This window comes from Spea bombifrons, chromosome 5 (assembly GCF_027358695.1).
Source record: "Spea bombifrons isolate aSpeBom1 chromosome 5, aSpeBom1.2.pri, whole genome shotgun sequence".
Taxonomy (NCBI): domain Eukaryota; kingdom Metazoa; phylum Chordata; class Amphibia; order Anura; family Pelobatidae; genus Spea; species Spea bombifrons.
Window position 1 is genome coordinate 67,500,870 of NC_071091.1, and position 21,497 is coordinate 67,522,366.

Sequence of the window (21,497 nt, forward strand, 5' to 3'; positions counted from 1 at the left end):
CCCAAAATGGTTTTAGGATTACTTCCTGCATAGCTGCCAATCCAAAAACTCGAGTTTTACGCTTCATATTTACTTTTCATGCTCCAATTTTTGTTGTAGCAACCGATTATAAGAGACTGCGGTCAGGTTCATCACCTCTTGCAGTGTCGGATTGTGAGCAGAAGAGTGCTTTGTGCCATTCTTAAAAGAACAAACATGCAAAAATACTTGTACGTTAACCTATTAAGACACAAGTGTGCATAAAAGTTATCCACTTAAGACATAATCTTGAGCTTCCCATACAGAGCCAGGAACAGGGAAAGGTTGCCTTTTTGTAGGCTATTGACCAGAATATCTTTTTTAATTTTTTTTTTATTGTATTTGGAGAGAAAGGGTCCAAGTTAGAAGTGTTAAAATGAGGAGGTAAAAATAAAAACACCATTTCCAGCATTGTCATTTTAACGATGAATCAAGACATCATTTAAAAATATTTTAGGAGCAATTTGTTTTAAGTAAGCTAAGGATTATGGGCAGCTGTTTTTTTTAATTGACCTTGCTGCGGCCTCTAGACATCTAGCCTTAAATATTATATATAGCTGTGTTTTCTGGCAATCTAGCCTCGAAGATTAAGAAGTCAATGAGTGACCTGAATCTTTGCCAATATGCTACCACAGGGTGACAAATCTTTCTGTATCAAATAGGTGCCATGTCCCAACAGTGTACACTGTTTAGTAACCGGATTAATAAGGGAAGGGGGGGAGTGGTCGTGTGTATGTATCAATGATCAGTACTGGTCGTAAAGGGATAGCTGGGTAAAACAGAGAATAGAATTCTCACTGTGCTTCCTCCCCCAGCTCAAGTGGTTGCTTCATACCACCATCTATACAAGTCCTCTGAAGGGTGCCTCCTATGACAGCTGGTTCATGCGCATATTTACAGGTAGAAGGGAGGCTACCCTGTTTAGGATAAACCCAGCAGAGTGAAGCATAATCTCTTCATAATTCAGATACTGCAGGAATCCTTCTGGATACTCTGAATATAGTTTGAGTTGAAATGGATATCTCCCAGTAACTTTAAAAATTAAAGCTCTTCATGAAGAAAGACTTACAGCCGGAGAGCCATCCACAAGCTCCAATATTCACAATTAACACTTTGTAATTTTCTCTCATGTTTACTTTATTAGGGCGAACAGCAATTTAAATGTTCATCTGTAATGTGGTATTTTACTCACATTTTTATTGGTTTAGGATTTTTCAATACAAAAGAAAAGACATTCTTCTGTCCACTTCTCTGGCACGTGAAAACATTGTAGGGACTACTTATTAGCTCAATGGCTGGCTAGCACCAGAAAAAAAAGTTCCTACATCATCCACAAAGAACATGACACTTGTATGAAATTCACACGTTTCCCCAACTCAGAAACTTGCATGGCAGATTTACACACACACCAGATACTATTGAACACAGGAGCAGAAGAATTAAAAGAACTGTTTTTTATAATTTTATTGATGGCATTTATCCCATGGTTTAACATGTTAATTATACTGTAATAAACATGGCTTTAATATTAAACTTACTTATTATCCAAAGTCACCACAGTCCATTTCCTTGAATATAAAAATATATACTTAATACTTTGTACAATACTGGTTTTTGGTCCAAACAAAAATGGATCAGAAAAGCCAATAAACTAATGCTTTAAAGAATTTCCAATTTTCTTTAAAGACTTATTTTTATGGAATTAGGCAACTTTGAATAATGAGATTTACATAATAAAATCTGACAACTCTAAACAAGAGATTTGCTGTGACACACAAGAAAATTAAAATTCAAGTTCACAGATTTAGGTTATGTAGAGATTTGCGCAACGAAAACAAAATTATATTTACATGAATATCATAAAATGTGAAGAAAATAAAAGAAATTGAAAGCTAGTGAAGAAAAAAAAAAAACAAAAAAAAAAACATCTACTAAACATAGAACTACATATCTAACGTGTCCCAACTAAGGACCATCTCTTAATTCTCACCTATCAGAAAAGGTTTTGGTGCACAATACAGTCAACTTCACACATACAACCAGCATAGAAATCATTCATCATCCCTGCGCTGTACAGAACCGCCTCACTGGTAATTACAATGTCAAAGCCTTGATAAAATAGTGGTGCAGATGAAAGAGGTATTATACAAAAGCCATTCGCTGTGCAGGCTAAAATTCACTTGTATAGCCAGATCATGCCAAGTCAGATGATGGGGGTTGCAGAAAGCAGATATTTGCTTACGACACTTCCCATCACCAATGTTCAATAAGGAGAAGAAAAAAAACAAACAAAAAAGTTTCAGTAATATGTCCTTGGGCAGATCTGACTTCCACTAAACACAGCATGAGGTACACTCCAGTATTTGCACAAATTCAGGACACCATTTGCAATAACAACTTTATTCTTAATTATTTCTACATCTATTTCCTTCTCCGGGCAGTCTTTATCTTACGGTTGGCTATCGTAGACTTCCCACTTGACCTGAAAAAGACAACGACACAATTTAATTCATTTGGACAAGTTGACAGTTTCACAAGAGTAGCAAGTACTAAAGGAAAAAATATAGAAGACAAATATCCACAACAGGTGGGAACAGACCAGTAAAAGTGAAGAAGAATCTATACAAAAATACCCCAAATTGCTCCAATGTCAAACTTCTGCTTGCCTCCTAGACTCACTCTACTTACCTCTACCACACCTGCAGTAAGGTTCCTCCAATTTTCTATAACCCTCTCAACAAAGAAAAACATCCTTACACAAATATTCCCTCACCAAAGAGATCGATATATATGTGATGTAGGTTTGACAACACAATTACATCTTTAGAGGTATCTGGTAGTTACAAGAGATATCCGGACCCCCCAAAATCTCATGTCACATTGTTCTGGGGAAAAAACAAGCAAACAGACTCTTACCCCATGTTGAAGGTTGGGGTCTGGTTAAAACCAAAGCCAGGGGTTGCAGACTGTGCAGGTGCTCCTGCTGTATTGGCACCAAAAGCGAACACTCCAGGTGTGGAGCTGCTGCTGCCGCTGCTGCCGCCAGTAAAGTTGAAGTTTGTATTGGCGCCAAACTGAAACGGAGTGCCTGCAACCAAGTGAGAAAGTTGTTGTAACGTCTATAGACAGCTCACAGAATAAAAGTAACTATGCATACTGCCCTCACATAGCAATTAATACTGGTCCTCTGACCAAAGCATGTCTTCCTGTTTCAGAGCGGTGAGCTAGACTTTCAAGTTTAACTCAACCGTGCAAAAGTTTAATGAAAAAACAAAAAAAAAAAAAAAAAAACCAAACAAATAATAAAAAAAAAAAAACTTAAATACTTACCAGCAGGGGGCACTGCATTTGATCCAAAGGCAGGTTGTGCGGCTTGTTGTCCAAACATGGGAGGCTGGACGCTGCTTGTTATAGAGCCAAAAGCCGGCACAGACGGAGAACTGGCGGGAAACAGTGGGGCTGCTGCTGAGGAGCCAAAAGCTGGGGGGGCACTGGCATTTTGTCCAAATGCTGGAACAGGATTGACAATAGAAAGGCCAGCTTGAGCAGCAGGTGTCTGACTTGAGCCAAATACAAATGGAGAAGGGTTTGTACCTAAGGGAGGAAAGACACACAACCAGTCAGGGCTCTTTCCAATGAACTAATGCCTTCTCGTTATATCTATACAATATATATCCATCTCATGCTTACTATTACCTCCTCCCCAACACTTTACTTGGTAAGCACTGCTTGCATATGCTTTGTGACTGTTAATCCAGAAACATACAATTTGGAGTGTTGGTAGCTGCACCAGAGCTTCCAAAAATGCTGCTAGAGTCTGCTGAAGTGTTAGAGTCATACTACCAAAATTATCAGTAAATACATTGCTAAAGATTGTAGCTGTGCTAGTTGGAATAGCACTACCAAACACACTCCCAGGAACCACTGAAGAACCAGATGAAATTGTGCTGCCAAATACACTGATGTAACTTGAGGCTGTGCTAATTGGATCAACAATACCAAACATACCACCAGAGTTTGAAGTACAGCCAGATGATACTGTGCTGCCAAATAAATTGCTGGTACTTATAGTAGTTGGGGCAGCATTACCCAACATACCTCCAGAACCTATAGAGGAACCAGACTATGTTGCCAAATATATTGTTGGAACTTATAGCTGTGGTAGTTGGTGTAGCATTACCAAAACATACATCCAGAACCAGCAGAGGAATCGGACTGAGCTATGCTACCTAATATATTGTTGGAAAAGCATTACCAAACATACCTCCAAAACTTGCAGAGGAAGCCGATGGAACGTTAATGCCAAATAAAGCACTGGAGTTGGCGGGTGCCACTGAGGAAGCAGTACCAAACATGGTACTGGAGACTGCTTGTGTGCCTGCTGGAGTGGCACTTCCAAAGACGTTGCCGGTGCTTGCAGGCGTGCTTGTCAGAGTAGCACTTCCAAATACATTGCCGGTGCTTGCAGGCGTGCTTGTCAGAGTAGCACTTCCAAATACATTGCTGGTGCTTGCAGGGGTGCTTGTCAGAGTAGCACTTCCAAATACATTGCTGGTGCTTGCAGGGGCGCTTGTCAGAGTAGCACTGCCAAATACACTGCTGGTGCTTGCAGGGGCGCTTGTCAGAGTAGCACTGCCAAATACACTGCTAGTGCTTGCCGGGGCGCTTGTCAGAGTAGCACTGCCAAATACACTGCTAGTGCTTGCCGGGGCGCTTGACAGAGTAGCACTGCCAAATACACTGCTAGTGCTTGCCGGGGCGCTTGACAGAGTGGCACTGCCAAATAGATTGCCAGTACTTGCAGGGGTGCTTGCCAGAGTAGCACTGCCAAATAGATTGCTAGTGCTTGCAGGGGTGCTTGCCAGAGTAGCACTGCCAAATAGATTGCTAGTGCTTGCAGGGGTGCTTGCCAGAGTAGCACTGCCAAATAGATTGCTAGTGCTTGCAGGGGTGCTTGCCAGAGTAGCACTGCCAAATAGATTGCTTGAGATGGTGGATAAGCTCGACTGAGGTACACTGGTAAAACCACTTTGAAGGGAAGAGCTGGCATCTAGGAAGGTGGAATAGAAGAAAAAAAAATTAGCCGCTATTCAAAGAGACAGGAAGGTAGAAATAAGCTACAATCTTCAGACTTATATGCAGAATTCGTATTAGAAATACAGCAGTTATATACCCCCTTTGAACAAATAAAAACGCAAGTGTAATTACCATATTTGCTCGATTATAAGACGATCCCCCAAAATGTGAATATTGAGGGGGAAAAAGCTTGAATCTAAGACCCCCCCAGTTATGCACATCTGTCCTCATAGCTTGTCACTCTGGTCCCCAAATATGCCTTATAGACCCTTATATGCTATTCTACCGCTCTATATGCCACTCTGTCCCCCACATATGCCTTATATAGGCCCTATACAACTAAAGTTTCAAAACAAATGAAGTTGACATAGGAGGTTTTTGAAAGATGTATACATACAGTGCTTTTGAGATCTTAGTTTTAAGGTTCATCGCTAAAGCATGCAGCAGAGCAAGTATTAAATTAGATTCTGGCTCTGAGGTTCATTGCTTTCTCTTCATCTACCTCTTTACAAAGGGTTCCTGACCCACAAATAGCAACTTAACAGGACAGATGTGTTCGCCTAACAGCCAGCTCTGGCCTTTAAACTGATAAATGAAAGCTGACACCAAACCCAAGCAAAGGCTTTACTGGTACACATTATGCCGTCTACTTACCCTTTCCAATGTTGCCTGTGGTGGTGGCGGTGGTCAAATTGACTTGAGAGCCAAAAACAAATGCAGGCTTTGGAGTTGGATCTGTAGCTTTTTCTACAGGATTGGATTCGCCAAAAACAAACGGAGATGGTGCTAAACTGTTGTTGGTTTGCTCTGGCTTGCCAAATACAAATGGCTTTGGTGCCTCATCATCTCTTTTGTTGCCAAAAATCAGTGTGGTTCCACTTGTGGTAGAGTCTGTTTTTTCGTCTTTCCTCCCAAAAACAAAAGGTGAAGGTTCCTTGTTTTGCTCAATTTTGCCAAGAGAGAAAGCAGGTGTTTCGTGTTTTTTCTCGTTTGATGACATCAGTCCAAAGGAAGGTGTTAGGGTGGACTTAGCCATAGCAGGCTGGCTTTGCATGCCTGTACTAAGAAAGCTCTCTACAGTCGCAGGAGGCGATACAGCGACATTGGAAGCTGTTCCAAAAGCGAAGCCACTAATCAGGGGTTTGCTGGCATTACCCGTGTCAGCTGGAGCCAAGCTATCTGTCCCAAATTTAAAAGCTGGCGTTGGAACCGGATTAGTGCTAGCAACGGTGGAACCCAATGACAAGCCTGTGTCTTTTTTCTCAGGTGCCTTGATGCTAGAGGATGCCGTACCAAACTTAAAGTCTCCTGTAACTTTCGGGAACGAAAATGTAACGGTAGTTGCACTTGTAGATGTAGAGTTTGTAGAGGCACCTAATTTAAGTTCTCCTGCATTGCTCGAAAGACCAAACTTAAAGGCTGAAGTTGTAGATCCAGTGGTAGGTGCTGGAGATGAAAATCCTGCAAGCACAAAAAGGAATAATGTGCAAAAATATTACAGACAAATTGCCATATTTAATATTCTGATGTGCCTAAACACTGGTTCACTGGTTCACAGCAAGCTTAGAACTAAGGGTTGGTTGCAGATTCAACATTACGGTATTAGAAGATCATACAGAAGCTGAACACAACGGTTCAGACCAAGTTAAAAACCAAATGGAGCAAGAAACAGCTAAATGTCCAAATGCCTACAGATGCTTATACATGGCTGTATATTAGATTTGACCGCAAGCAATGGGTTTTAGATTTAGCCTCCCAGCACCACGTTTACCAGATAAGGTTTTGATAAACACTACTTTTCTAAAAACAGCAGAGAGCTTCATGATTTTTGTTTGGAATGCAATATATTTTGTTCTGGTCTAAACCAAATCTAGAAAGTGCCTTGCATCATACAGGTTACTTAGCCAAGGTTTACTCTTCATTTCTCTACAGATTATAGTACGATATATATCTATATATATCTATCTATATCTATATCTATATAAAGAAAAAAAAGATACCTTTTAGTTCTTGTTTACTGCCTGGCTTGGCACTTTCGCATGAAACACATTTAGTATTTTCAGCTTTGTTTTGAACCAAACACACATCACAGTCCCATGAGCCTGCCGGCTTCTTGAACTGATCTAATAATCCATATCCTGTAAGAGGCGATGCCATGGCAAGGGTTTGAGTCTTCACTGGGGAGGAGCCTACATGGGGAAGAAGAAAAAAAAATAAAATAAATTATTTTATCACCAATCCATTCATCTTTCCCACATCATCCTGCACTAATCTTCACGAGATGGTCAAATAATAGCAGTGGATTTAAACGGTATATCGCCAAAAATGCACCGATATTCCTCCAAAACATCCATTAACATTGAGATTTCCCCCATATAGTACATGAGAAAATGAGACTAGAGATTCTTCCGGATCACCCACGTTATCAGATACCCATTTTCCTCTGCACAGCAAAAAACAAATTAAAAGTATATATACACAAATGCTGTAGTTCCAAGTACTGAAAAAGTTTAGCTACTGTAGCCACTAGATACAAGTAGAAACGGCAGTATCCAGCAGAGATCAGTCTGGATCGTTTATTATGGCATGTACATAATAGCTGAATATCACCAAGAAATCCTAATTCAGACACTGAAAACCCATTGTACACAAAACGAGGGCCATCATGTGTAGTGGACACAATCTTACCTGGCTTATCAGTTGTACAAGAAACACACTTTTTGTCCTCCGCTTTATTCTGCACACAGCACACTGCGCACTCCCAGGAACCAACAGGCCTTTTGAATTTATCATCAAATTGGAAGCTTGGCATTGTGCCAACCTGAAGGACTGCAGCAGATGAAATCTCAGTTTTCTTGGGAGACACAATCAGTGGAGCTTTTGCTTCGCTGCACGGTTTTAGGGTGCTACAAGCCACACATTTCGTTGCCTCGCGTTTGTTCTGAACTAAACAGGTGTCGCAATCCCAGGTACCTTCTGGCACTTTAAAGAGCTCTCCAAATCCCTGAAAGCTTGCAGATGGAGGAGTGCTGGCTGTCGGGGGCAATGTGTTTGGGATTTCTATTGATTTCTCTTTACCTGCAGAACAGGCTACACATTTACCGTCTGATGCGTTGTTCTCAAGAAGACAAGAGTTGCACCCCCAAAGTCCAAAAGGCTTGTTGGCGTCTCCAAATGTCACATTGTTACCGGCATTCTTTGTGAGAGGTGACGTGCTTTTGCTGAGAGAGCTGGCAGTGGTAGAGGAAAAGCCTACACAGCAAGTAACAAATGCACTGGTGAGAAACCTCTGAACACACAAGATCAGTAAAATACAAAAACACTTCGACTGTGCCTATTTAGAACATCTGCCAATTTATAACACAATAAATTTGTATATGTTAATGTTTGATGCCCATTTAGAAAGAAAAAAAAAAAATAACACACCGGTACTTGACCATGTTGACAATAACTCTCTGACCGTATAAAAGAACATACATACCAGGACTTTTCAAAATATCCAACACGCTTCCTTCTTTTAATGTTTTTGCAGGTTTAAAAAATCCTTCTGGTTCATCATCATCTTTCTTCTTTGCGCCAGACATTCTGGCATGGACTGGAGATTTAGCTGCATTAGAACATACACCAAATATTGTTAACACAAACTCGGGGGGGGGGGGGGAGCACCTCCTAGGCAATAATAAAAAGGAAGAAAAAGTTCCTACTGTTTCAGAGACTGGGCTTACAACCCTTATATCATTAAACGAGTCCAAAAAAAAGCATTGCTTTTTTTTTTTTTAAACTATCCTTAGCTAATTCTATATCCGTGTAAAGGATTTATAAATAAGGTGCAATTTGATTTCATGGAAGCATGTTTCCCTTCCTATGGTCTAAATGACTATATGATCAGGGTTGTTTAATGCAAAATTATGAAGAATGTTTTATGCTATAGTCAATCCTAAGAGGGAGGAAAAAAATTATTATATATATAAAAATTATTATATATATAACCTAAGACAACTCTAGTACGTACCAGGATTAGTCCTTTTAGGGGTCTCACAAGCCACAGCATTTGATGCAGAATAGACCTTCACAGATGGTGCACTGAAGGTGAATCCAATCTAAAGAATTCAGGGGCATATGATTAATTCCTGCAGCATACATAGAAAAAATGATAAACCAGTGTTGGTTCTGTTCCCTATATGGGTAGAAGCATTGGTTAAAAGATTGGAGAGTGTCATGTCCCCGACATATACAGTGTGTGAAAGTTTTGGTCTCCTAACCAGGAAGAAGCAATTGTTACATTAGAAAGGTACTTTCGTAACAAGCAGATGTTGCGGGTAACGCTGTCCTCAATGGGAACCCTATCCTGCAAAAAAACTAGTTTAAGCCAAATGTCCCATTAGTGAACATGTACGACTTGGATGCATTGCCATGACACGCCTGTCAAATTGAAAACTGAAAACTACCAAGAAAACACACGAGCATCAATATTGCTATGGAGGTCGTGTATAACTATGACCAAAACGCACATTTACCTCCCGTACGATATCCGGAACGGAATAATTCAAATAGTACAAGATCATAAATCACCAGCCATTTCAGAAAAAAATACTATTAAAGAGTTCAAAGCTACTTACAGATGACCCGGGAATTTGTGCATTGGACTCAGTTGATTTCAAAATAGGAGTTGAAAATGTGAAAGTGTTCTGTGCCTATTATAAACGGGACATAACAATACGTACCATGGTTAGGGAAGAAACCCATTAAAATGCCATAGTATCCTATCACAGCACACACGACCAGTGCGGCAAGACAAATCCATCAACACAACCAAAACGAGAGAAGAAAATATCCAGGTCTGTCTGATCGCTCACAAAACACACCAAGTAAGATCTCACAACACTGCAGTGTGTATTTGCTGGGAGTGCATCGACTCCTTGTGGTGTTGTTTTTATAATTATATATATATATGAGGATCCCAACATTATGAATTTTATGTCATATTGAATAGTCATCAGCAAATGAAATCATCTTACCTGGTTATCTGCAGTTTTAGGAACAGTTACTGGAGATGTTTTACCAGACATAGTTGGAAAGTTAAAGCTGGGAAGCGCAGCAGTGCTTAATGGCAAAGGAACTTCTGGTAAATCAGGCACATCTGGCACCTGAAATGTATAATAATGGGGTGTCAAAGAGCGTTTGCAATGCTAGATTCCTAAACCATCATGGCTTAGGGCAGGGGTAGGCAATCGTCGGATCTCCTGATGTTGTGGACTACATCTCCCATAATGATCTTACAGTCATAACACTGGCAAAGCATCAAGGGAAATGTAGTTCACAACATCTGGAGAGCCAAAGATTGCCTACCCCTAACATAGGGGAAGCAAATGTGAAACAAAATAAATGGATTCCAGCATGCACGGAATTAGTAACTGTGACACAGCAGAGGTAGACATCTTAATTTGCAAATTACTAAAGTGCTTATATTTGCAGTAACCACATTGTGATGTTACCTCATCCGCTGGCTTTGCTGTGTAATGAGATCCTCGTTCCCTCATCATCTTGCCTCCAGCTGAGGATAAGCCATTTGAGGCAGGGGTGCTGAACTTTGGGTAAGGAAACCTGCTGAAGACAGAGAATCTTTATCAGACTTGTAAAAATTATAAGGCAGCTAAATCTAAAAATGAAAGGAGACTCAGGCCGTCCCTTTGCGCGTGCATGGGTGGGGGGTCCTGCAGAGCCCTCCCAAACGCAAACGCTGTGCAGCAGAGGCATTCGGTTGAACGCATCTTCAGGCAAGCAATGTCCTCACCTCAAGCACTGGCCCAGTTGAACATCACATGCAGATCTGTTTAGACCCCAGTGCACATGCATGACGCCTCCCCATTTATTTTAATGGGTTGACAGATAAAGCAGCCAATCACTGGTACTAAGTGACAGGACTTACTTCCATTAATTTAATTGGAAGTGCTTTACTGCCACTGACTGACAGCTTAAGCAGCCAATCAGAGAAATTTTGGTTCAAGAAGGAATTTCTCTTTGGAAAACTGCCTTTTAACATAGCACTTTAATATGTATTCTTCTCTTGTATGGGTTTCAGGGACAATCCCTTTAGTTATTGAGGTACGGTCATGTAAGCACCAGGGCTGAAACAACGAATCGATAAAATCGATAATAATCGATAACGGAAATCGTTGTCGACGATTTCCGTTATCGATTAATCGAGTGATCGATTCGTTGTTGGAGCACTCGGCTCCTTTTACTTACCTCCGCGAGCGTTCCCCGCTTCTGCTACACGCTCTGCAGTCTCCGCCTTCTAGCTACGTGACGGATGTGACGCGTTCCGGAGGTAAGTATTCTTCATGTCTATGTGCACAGATCGCACAGAGCCACTCGCACAGAGCGAATCGCTCTGTGCGAGTGGCTCCATTCGCACAGAGCGATTCGCTCTGTGCGAGTGGCTCTGTGCGATCTGTGCACATAGACATGAAGAATACTTACCTCCGGAACGCGTCACATCCGTCACGTAGCTAGAAGGCGGAGACTGCAGAGCGTGTAGCACAAGCGGTTCGCTCTGTGCGAGTGGCTCCATTCGCACAGAGCGGTTCGCTCTGTGCGAGTGGCTCCATTCGCACAGAGCGGTTCGCTCTGTGCGAGTGGCTCCATTCGCACAGAGCGATTCGCGGGGGTGGGGGTCCACGGTGGGGTGGGGGTGGGGTTTCAGGGGATGCAGGGTGTGAGTGTGGGTGCAGGGCAGAGTGGGGGTGGGGGTGCAGGGCAGAGTGGGGGTGGGGGGTGCAGGGCAGGAGACTGGGTGCAGGGCAGAGTGGGGGTGGGGATGCAGGGTGTGAGTGTGGGTGCAGGGCAGAGTGGGAGACTGGGTGCAGGGCAGAGTGGGGGTGGGGATGCAGGGCAGGGTGTGAGTGTGGGTGCAGGGCAGAGTGGGTGCAGGGCAGAGTGTGGGGGCAGGGCAGAATGTGGGGGCAGGGCTGGGTGCAGGGCAGAGTTGGAGACTGGGTGCAGGGGCACAGTGCAAAGTGCTGGGTGCAAAGTGCCAGTGCTGGGTACAAAGTGCCAGGACTGGGTGCAAAGTGCTGGTGCAAAGTGCTGGGTGTAAAGTGCTTGCTGGGTGCAAAGTGCCAGGGCTGGGGCAAAGTGCTGGGTGCAAAGTGCCAGGGCTGGGGCAAAGTGCTGGGTGCAAAGTGCTGAGTGCTGGGTACAAAGTGCTGGGTGCAAAGTGCCAGGACTGGGTGCAAAGTGCTGAGTGCAAAGTGCTTGCTGGGTGCAAAGTGCCAGGGCTGGTGCAAAGTGCTGGGTGCAAAGTTCTGGGGCAAAGTGCTGGGTGCAAAGTGCCAGGGCTGGGGCAAAGTTTCTTGAACAGTAATAGTCCACCTCTTTTCAGAATGTTTGGGGTTATTTTGTTTCATAAATATTGTGTTTGGGTTCTTGTACTTTGAAAATATTGTTTTTTATTACATCATAACAAAATAAGAATGTTAATGTAAATTTTAAGTTGTTTTTTAACATCCAGTTCATTAAATTATTTTAAATAAACGAAAAATTTGCATATTGTTTTTTTTTATCCGATTAATCGAAAAAATAATCGGCCAACTAATCGATTATTAAAATAATCGTTAGTTGCAGCCCTAGTAAGCACTACTACAAACACTATGCGGAGACGTAAGCAGAACTCCATGCCTACACTTTAATAAAAGCAACACCAGAATTTTTTCAATTAACCAAAACTTCCTTGTCCATCATAGCCCTAACATTCTATCTCGCAACAGATAACACTTACCATATTAAAATGTTTAGCCACTATAACCAGCATGAGGTGCAGCCTTAAATGGAACAAGTCAGGCACCTATTCAATCAATGCACCTAATTTAGCGCTCTTAAGATGGCAACTTGTGTAAAAAGCAGACAAAGCAAAGAACAAAATACAATTCTCTTCTGTACATAAGAAATAAATACTGACCTCTCAGGCTGTGGTTCTCGACAACCATCTGGCACATTATTCTTTTTGGAGTCCTGTAAATAAAGCAGAATGGGACATATTCAACTTGGATTGCTAAGGACATCAATATGTGTTTAAATGTCCTTGAAATAAAATGATATATGTAAATACTTTATATATATTTGTTTTAAACAGCTCAAAGGCAAGCATATAGTATGGAGTATATTACACCCGCACAAGAAAGAACATTTGAAACATTAACCCCTCCAGTCCCCTTATGACATTCCAGTGGTAGGGACATCTCCTCCTACTCTGGCTTCCTGCCAACTCATTGCACGTAACGGCGCTCATGTGATCGCCGGTACACAATCATTCAAGGAATACCCAATCAGGCATTCCCTTCCGGTAGGTGTCACTGTTGACACCAGCGAGAAAAAAAAAAAAAAAAAGAAAAACGTCCCTTAGCCCTTCCACTATGTATAATTTGTACAGGTTTACTAAATATTAAAAAGAAGAATCATGGGTTAACAAACATGGGGTAAAATATTTTGGTCCTTTGTCATGAAAGCCTCAAGGGGTTAAAGCTGTGCCAGGCATTAATATAAAGCAAACAGCATAATTATTTGCAAATACTCACTTGGTGCTTGTCGCGCTGTATCTTGCGGCAAGTGCTTGTTAAGCCAGATGGAGTCAGTGAAGGTTTAATATACAATGAAGTGTTTGCAGATACCAAAGCAGGTTTTGGTGTTACAAGCTGCCGAACAGGTGGATATGAAGCATCAACCTTGAAGCAATAAAACCAGGGACTTAGACAACATGCAAACAAAATACAAGTTACACTCACTAAAAAGGTTAAATATTTTTTTTTTTTTTTACACATAAAATATTTACTAACATACTCAGGAAAGATGTGTGAACAACTCTAATGCATTCTCCTAGAACCTTACAGGAAGTAGCAACAGTTTTAGAAACTAAATGTTTTAAGTACAGAGTACTATATACTGTAACTTGTACTATATTCTTACCTTTTTCCTTTTAGATGGGATCTCTGTGAAATCGGGAACTTCTCTTTCATTCTGAAAAAGTTAAAATGAAAAATTAAGCCTAGTATGAAGTAGAAAAAGGAGCTTGTAGTTAAAGCTTCTGTGTATCCAGTCATAACCCCTTTCGGAGACATTAGTTTTGTCCTCTGGCACTAACCTGTTTTGCCCCAATGTCTAGAGTCTACATGAGTTTGGTTAGCCCTGCCTACATGTTACTTAATATACGAAAGTGAAAAGATTGCAGTGCCAGGGGACAAATATTATGCCATACATTATAAAAACCCATCAAAGGAAATTGCATCCAGCTTAAACTACGTAATAGAAACCAGACTACCAACCTGAGGTGGAGGGGATGTTGGGATTTTCTTGGCGTCCTTGAATGGTCAGGAAGAGGAAAAAAAAAAAAAGTTAATAGGAGAAAATACTAACTATACCAGCAATTGTAAATGTATTTTTATGTCTCGAAATATTGTATGTTTTTTACATATACAAATGAGTGATACATAGCAAGTACATATACATGTATGGGGGGGGATAAAATGTATATATACCGCCAAGGGAGTTGACATTTTCTCCAAGGACTGTAGAATGCGCCGAGCAGCCGAGCTAATGACTCCATAACTTTGAGCATTTGAAGGTTTAGCTTTTACTTGTCGTCTTAACGGAGCCTAGAGGTAACAAACAGCAAAGCATTAATTATCCACATCAGAACACTATAGTTCACTCGAAAGATTAGCGCGAGTTTTATTTGTAGTCAGGGGCCTTATACTTTTATTTCAACCTGCTAAAAAACACTGCTGTTGCCTTACTGCACATATAAATTAGGGCAAAGACAGTATTTCCCGGAGGCTACCTCATATGGTGTTGCTCGCACTCTGGCTGATCGGGCAGCTGCACCTCCATAAACTGTTTTTCCGTGATAAAAAGGAGAATCACCAAGCCGACTAGATTTAAGGACTGAGTTGTTGGAAAGAGACTGCAAAGAAAAATAGAGCATTTAAAAGATCATTTGCAATACATACCTAAATTTAAAATCAAGATCTCCTCTGCGGTAGTAAGAATTGTATAAACATTTATAATCATTGTCCAAAAACTTCTCAGAAAAAACACTGCTCAGGTCTGGCAGGACAGAATAGATACAAGAGACTGTGAAAGGTAGGTATAGACTTACTGGTGAGAGCACTCCAAAGGCAGAAAGATTGAACGTAGGTTTCTTTGCACTCAAGGAGGAATTATGAACAAGCGAATTCGAGCGATCTGCTTCCGGAGACCACAATGGGGGGGCACTTACACCTTTTGAAACGGCCAAATCTACCAAGATGAGAAAGAAGAAACATGAAAAAAACATTTAGAAAGAGAGTGAACTTAAAGGGGGGGAAAAAAAAAAATCTTAGAATACTCCGAGTGAAAACAATACCCTTATCAGATGCTCTGGAGGAAAAGCCACTGGTTGTGGAGATGTTATCGTCATCATGCTGAGAGGTAGAGTCTTTGATTTCCTTGACTAGTGAGAAGCCAGAGCTGCCGATGGGAAAGGCAGAGGAGGTTGAAGGTTGGCAGTGAAGTGCCGGAGAATCCAAAACATCAAAGTTCAGATTGGTCCGATGTAGAGACGGCCGTGTTAGTCCATCATGAACGTTTAGGGAGAAGCGACTAGTTGTTGGCTCTGTAAAATATAATGAAAAACATTAAACAAATAGACCTGGCCCTCAAAACCAGATAGGAAAACTAGTTTTACACTGAGCCAGTAAAATGTGAGCAATGACTATGCTTGGAGACAGTTCAAGCACTCATCCACGTACTAAACTCAGAATTACTCCTGTTTGCACATAGCGCCAATGACTAAAGAAAGTGTTTCCGTGAAATGTCCAAACATTGAAATAAAAGACATTACTCTTTAAGGCAACTATGGCATGCTAGCCACTGCATGCAGAACACTGATTAAGTGTGCTAAATGGACAGAGTTGACTTTGTTGCAGCAGTAATCTTTCAAAGAAAAAATTAATTCCAGCAAAATTGCTTATTACACTAAGGAATACCTAGCCAACAGTGACATAGGGGTTTGGACAGGCTTAATGGTTTTAACATGTGTACTACTGTTTGCTTGGCAAGCAGCCCTCATCTCCAGCCACAGTAAACTATACACACAAACGTAATAGCAAATCATCCTGCCAAGATATGACGCTGGATCTGGTAATATTAAACTTATATTTACTCAACCTCTGAGGAGAGAAGTCAAATAAAATTGATAGCCACCTCACTTGGCATGCCAATTAGCAACAATAAAAAGGGACACATTAGTTAGCACCAAATTACAAGGAGCAATCGTTTGGCAAAACGTATGCTGTATTTCAGGGAACACGTGCCAACAGTTGGATGCTGAAACTTTAAAAACTATAGAGATTCTCAAGGGGCCAAGAGAAGCAACACAGAGGACCATTATTATTATTATTTATCATCTAGCGCCATCAAATTCCATAGCGCTGTACAATGGGTAGATGGGATGATTTAAATAAAATAAAAAATTAAAAAAACCACAGTTCCATAGAAAGTGGCTCAGTAACAGTGATTTCAGAACACCTTCCCAGGAGGGTCAGATTACAACTACAGTCCTACAGTTTTATCACTAAGCAAACACACACTTTTCAAAGGGAACGGTCTTCTAGCGGTTAATATAAAACCAATCGCTACTTAGATTCGCGATCAAAGCTATAGAAACTGCAAAGTTGGAACAGGTTGACAGTAGGGTTATTCAGAGGGATCATGAAAAATAAAAATGTGCATGAAAATGTAATCAAATGATTGATGTTTTGGGTAGCCGATTCAATTCAATGGTTGTACTAAGCAGCAGAAGCAAGTAATCTCATGTGGGAAAATCCTTCCGATTATAATGGAAACAACTTTATTTCGTGTAGGAAACTCGGGCAAAGTTTATAAATTGCAATAAAAAAACCCCAAATAGCTTAAACCTTGACAATTGTTGAGGAGATCTGGGAACCAAGAATAATAGTTCAGCATTATCTGATATCTACCACAAAAAAAAGCTATAAATGCATCTCCTCTACGGGTGAGGGTTCCAATATACAAAGCAGGAGTGTTTGACAACTTGAAGCAAACAACATGTCCTCACCTTCTTCCAGCCTGACTGGTTCAGGGGTTACATTGCCTTCAGCTGGAGCTGGTCTCTCATCATTGACAAACACGTGGTGGTCTACATCATTCTCTGAATGTTCTGTTCCAAATTCATTTGAAACTGGAAGTCTGCCAGAATCCGAGGCATCTTTGTTAAAATACTTCTGCAGCCATGCAGGGACAATGCTTTTAACGGTGTCAGTCACACGGGTGATAATCCCCTGCAGAAATCAGAAAGAGAATGAAAAACCTCAGCCAGACACTTGTGCTTTTCCTGGCAAATGTTCCTGGAAGTTGTGGTTCAACTATCCCTGAACCACATAGCTGAGGTTAAACAATTCCTACTGAAGGTTTCCATACAGTTTAAATACTATATGACCACATGAAGTTTCATAAAAAAAAAAAACAAAAAAAAAAAAACTGGTCCTGCCGCTTGGGACACAAATTCAAGGCCCAAGGCTAAGAGTTTAAATCTATAGAGCACACAAACCCAACTGTTATATGTACAAGCATTCCTCCAGTCCAGCTGCAGACCACGATAACCTTGGCCAATACTGGCACTAAAAGGTGCACCTAGTGATATTCCCCAGACACCATTTCTATAAAATTGGAATCCATGGTTGAAGGTGTTTTGGGCACTGTTGCCAACACATTTTAAAAGCCTATAGATACATATACTTTTAAAAAGTCAAATTTAGATGAACAACCCAAGGCAGGTAGGGAGAACCAGAAAATGGTTTATTTTAGACATTTTGCAGTTTGTGTTTTTAGGTTGAGGGAAAATCAACAGAAAACCAGAAAGACATCAATACAACTGCAACACCTGTAATTTTTCCAGTTAAGAATTAGCACTGACAAGAAGCGACAGCATGAACTCCCGCTCTGTATAAAGTATGAAGCAGAAGTGAATTCCTTTAATAATAGCTGCACATCTATAAACTAGGCTAAGGGTTCCATGGTGCTAGGTCTCCAAACCTGACAAGTAAGATTACTTGGAGAAACTCTACTGCTCTGGTAGGTCTGTGATGATGACACAAAACACCAGTGGCTCTAAGACTTACTAAACTACCTTAAGTAGGTCAGATAATTTGTAGTGTGGCCACTGCCCAGAGGGTGATGGTTATCAGAACCCTTAATCCATTGCTTTTTAGAAGCTGAGCTTGTTCATTGACCCATTGAAACATCAACTACCAGAATGTTTTTTTTTGTTTTTTTTTAAAAGAACATTTTATTATATTACCGTTTCCTCATAAGAGTTAAATAAAGAACAACTCAATGGTGTGTATAGAGGGAGACTCAGGTCTGGCACCTTGTATGGGGTATCTGCCAAAGAGCATATACTCAGACCTACACTAGGAGATTTGTCTGATGTCTCAGATTCATATGACTCATTAGTTTCTCAGTAGTTTCTTAATCTAAAGCTTTTTCCCACAATTGCTTCAGGTAGTGGGTCAACGACGAGTCCTTTTGGTCTTCAGCAGCCATTAGGTCAACTGAGAATGGCCACATGCCTGAGGATTCCCCTCCTGCCCTCCGACCTAATGTTTACCCCGGATCACCGGTTTATATGAACTGCAGCGCAGCTGGACATCCACCAGTATAAGAGTAGTGTAAATTAAATACTTATGGCAGTTACGATGGTGGGATTACAGACTACGCTTCAGATTACAAATAGAGGCACATGACGTTTAGATAGAAATGTCAATACGAAACACACATGCTTGCAAATAGCTGCAGAACTAAATGTTATCTCCATGGTTACAAAACATTTCAAACATGCCAACATTGTTTTGTATTTTAGCATTATTAGCTCTAATCGGGTTACATCTGGCAAACATGTATTTATGTCGATAAATCATAAGTAATTTGCTAAAGAAATCTAAATGGGTATATTCTAACTAAGATGAGTAATACTGTGGGTCAAAATATTTTTTTTCTGGCTAAAATGCACTTGGCTTTAAAGTTTATATGAAGGGGCCAAAACAAATCAGATCATGTTTTGTTTTTCTTTGTAGTTTAATGAGAAGTGCCCTGGATTAGTACTAAATTGCCTTCGGTTATAAGCAAAAAAAATACAAATATTTTTACACTGGCATATTTAGGAACATAAATAAGTATCAGAGTCATGTCAAGAAAATAAAGTGTATTTGTGTAAAGTAATGCGGAATATAACAAATAATAAATATAATTTGCTATTTCAGTTGGATGTGGAGTTTTTGCTCCCGGTTGCTCCAGCACCCGGGAGAGGAGGCCGGATGTGCAAGAGAGGAACGGGGACAGACCATTGAGAGATCCGCAGCTAACGCCGGGCTCTGCCTCAATGCGATCGGCACACATCAGCAAACACAGGCATGGCTGGCCTCACCGCACACATGCTATGCACACTGAGATCTCACGTGTCCCGGCCTCCAGTTGCCGCACACATGCATGTATGTATGTCTGTCTTACACATTACACATACACACAAGCTCCACAAACCTGCTGGCCTGGTTGGCGGTTCTTGCTGTACGGTGTCTTCCCGGCGCTCACATGATATCTCCTGCTACGAATCTTGCCTCCAGTTCCCGCGCCGTCGTCTCCACCCGCTGCAGCCGCCATCCGCACAATTCTACCCCGGCTCCTCCTCGGGTCACTCAGGGCCGGAGCCCCCCGCTGCTTACTGTAACAACCCTTTACACAGCCGGAGCCGTGTAAGAACGCACAGCGGATCCCGAACTCTACCGAGCGTCTCTGGGCATACAATTCGTATCACACGAATGTGGCGAACAGTCCGAGCGGGTTTCGGCCTCCACTCCTCGCGATACCAGCCTGCTCCGGTCTACGCACTTGTGCGCAACCCCTTGCGCAAGGCAAGGGGTTGCGCACAAGTAAGACGCTGTAGGACGCAAGGGCTGCCGGTAACTGTAGTTCGAAGACCACAATGAAACGGAAGTAAATACAGCTTGGCTTCTCGCCTTTTCTCTATGGGGTCGGCTTCTGTCAAAAAGCAGAAATGCTCAAAGTTAATATGTTTACCCGTAAAGCAGATATTATTCATAATGAAAACATAACAATGTTTGATCCTATATGGTGAGCATTATGGCTACCACCTTAAGCATCTCTTTAACCAATTAACGTAATGGAATATACGCAAACTACCGATAATAGTGTTTATACAGAATTCAAAAATCACAACTTTAATTGTTTTCCTTAAACTAGTCACAAACAAAGGATACTAAGGTTGGCGCTTTTTCTCATATCCGGACAGATATACATATATATATAAATATACCGGTATTTAGTTACTACTGGCCCTCACATTATAACGACTGGGCAGCAACCAAAGAAGTACCTGTGGGCCTACGGCGCCCTTAAAGGACAAAGCGATATGAAAAAATAATTATTTTTGAACTTTACATACATAATGTGGCACTGAAGAACATTTGGGGCTATTTCACATTATTATAATAATCCATGTAATATTGCACACAAATGAAAGTGTCTGGAGGGACAATCCCTGCCTTTTTGATAGCGTTGGTGGAGCGATGTTCTCATAAATCAATAATAATATAAATCAGGTTAATTAAAATTACCGAAATTTGCTGAGGATATATGGAAGATGTGGAGCAAATCCCAAAGGCCACCAGTATCTTCAAACAAACACGAAAAATGAGCAGCTTTGCTCAGAAGACAGAAGAGGGCTGTGATGTCAACAATGAAGAGAACATGCTATGCTGCATTCAAATGCAAATCCCTTAAAGGGGACCTTTCACAAAAATAAATAAAAACCGATATTAAAGACTGTATACAGAGATGTGCATTAACATAAAAATGTGGGGTTTCCTTAATTTTTCCCCCCAATATTGTTTAGCACTAAATAAATGCGGGATTTTACCTAGTTTTATTTGAATGACTCTGTATCTGCAGACCTGCAGGTTGCCATTGTAGGCAGTCATGTGATATTTTGTTAACTTTCCCTGCTTGCTGTGATCTGATTCATTATGGCAATGTTAATTAAGCTCTGCTTATCTATTATTTTTAATTATTATTTATTGTTTTATATACATACCTGGGAACTCTCCGGGTTTGACCCAGCAATCGTGGGCGGGGGGGGTTTGGGGTAACGGTTTTCTGGGTCAACACCCGAATCCTCTGGGTCGTGGGAGCGGAGTTTTGGTCTGCCCCGCCCATTTCCTCTTTAATGATCTGACGTCCCGCAAGGGAAGGCTCCGGGTAGCCAGAGCTCTGAAGTTCCCAGGTATGTTTATATAGTGCCATCGTATTCCATGGCGCTGCACAATGGGTAAACG

General features: G+C 41.3%; 1 protein-coding gene across 2 annotated transcripts; it reads right to left on the reverse strand.

Annotated features, from left to right (window-relative positions):
- Nucleotides 1-1,938: 1,938 nt before the first annotated feature.
- Nucleotides 1,939-20,040, reverse strand: NUP153 (nucleoporin 153). 2 transcript variants are annotated; one of them, XM_053467044.1, is made up of 22 exons: nucleotides 19,687-20,040; nucleotides 17,207-17,429; nucleotides 15,494-15,742; nucleotides 15,248-15,387; nucleotides 14,930-15,052; nucleotides 14,628-14,744; nucleotides 14,415-14,450; nucleotides 14,059-14,109; nucleotides 13,671-13,817; nucleotides 13,055-13,107; nucleotides 10,590-10,698; nucleotides 10,113-10,241; nucleotides 9,714-9,788; nucleotides 9,107-9,194; nucleotides 8,576-8,701; nucleotides 7,783-8,346; nucleotides 7,095-7,283; nucleotides 5,749-6,468; nucleotides 4,283-5,068; nucleotides 3,349-3,612; nucleotides 2,935-3,106; nucleotides 1,939-2,500 (listed from the first exon to the last, which is right to left on the reverse strand). In XM_053467044.1, the coding sequence occupies exons 1-22, from the start codon at nucleotides 19,804-19,806 to the stop codon at nucleotides 2,440-2,442; spliced, it is 4,542 nt and encodes a 1,513-aa protein (XP_053323019.1). In that variant the 5' UTR covers nucleotides 19,807-20,040; the 3' UTR covers nucleotides 1,939-2,439. The 2 variants fall into 2 exon arrangements, with proteins under 2 accessions (XP_053323019.1, XP_053323018.1); XM_053467043.1 differs by having other exon boundaries at nucleotides 10,590-10,701.
- Between the last annotated feature and the right edge of the window lie 1,457 nt (nucleotides 20,041-21,497).

Excerpts from the sequence above, each read along its gene's own strand:
- NUP153 (XM_053467043.1), bottom strand. The coding sequence starts at position 19,806 with ATGGCGGCTGCAGCGGGTGGAGACGACGGCGCGGGAACTGGAGGCAAG. Across the intron at positions 15,053-15,247 it reads CCTTTGGAGTGCTCTCACCA|TCTCTTTCCAACAACTCAGT; the intron begins GTAAGTCTATAC and ends TTTTCTTTGCAG. Across the intron at positions 3,613-4,282 it reads TTCCTCTGCAAGTTTTGGAG|GTACAAACCCTTCTCCATTT; the intron begins GTATGTTTGGTA and ends TTCCTCCCTTAG.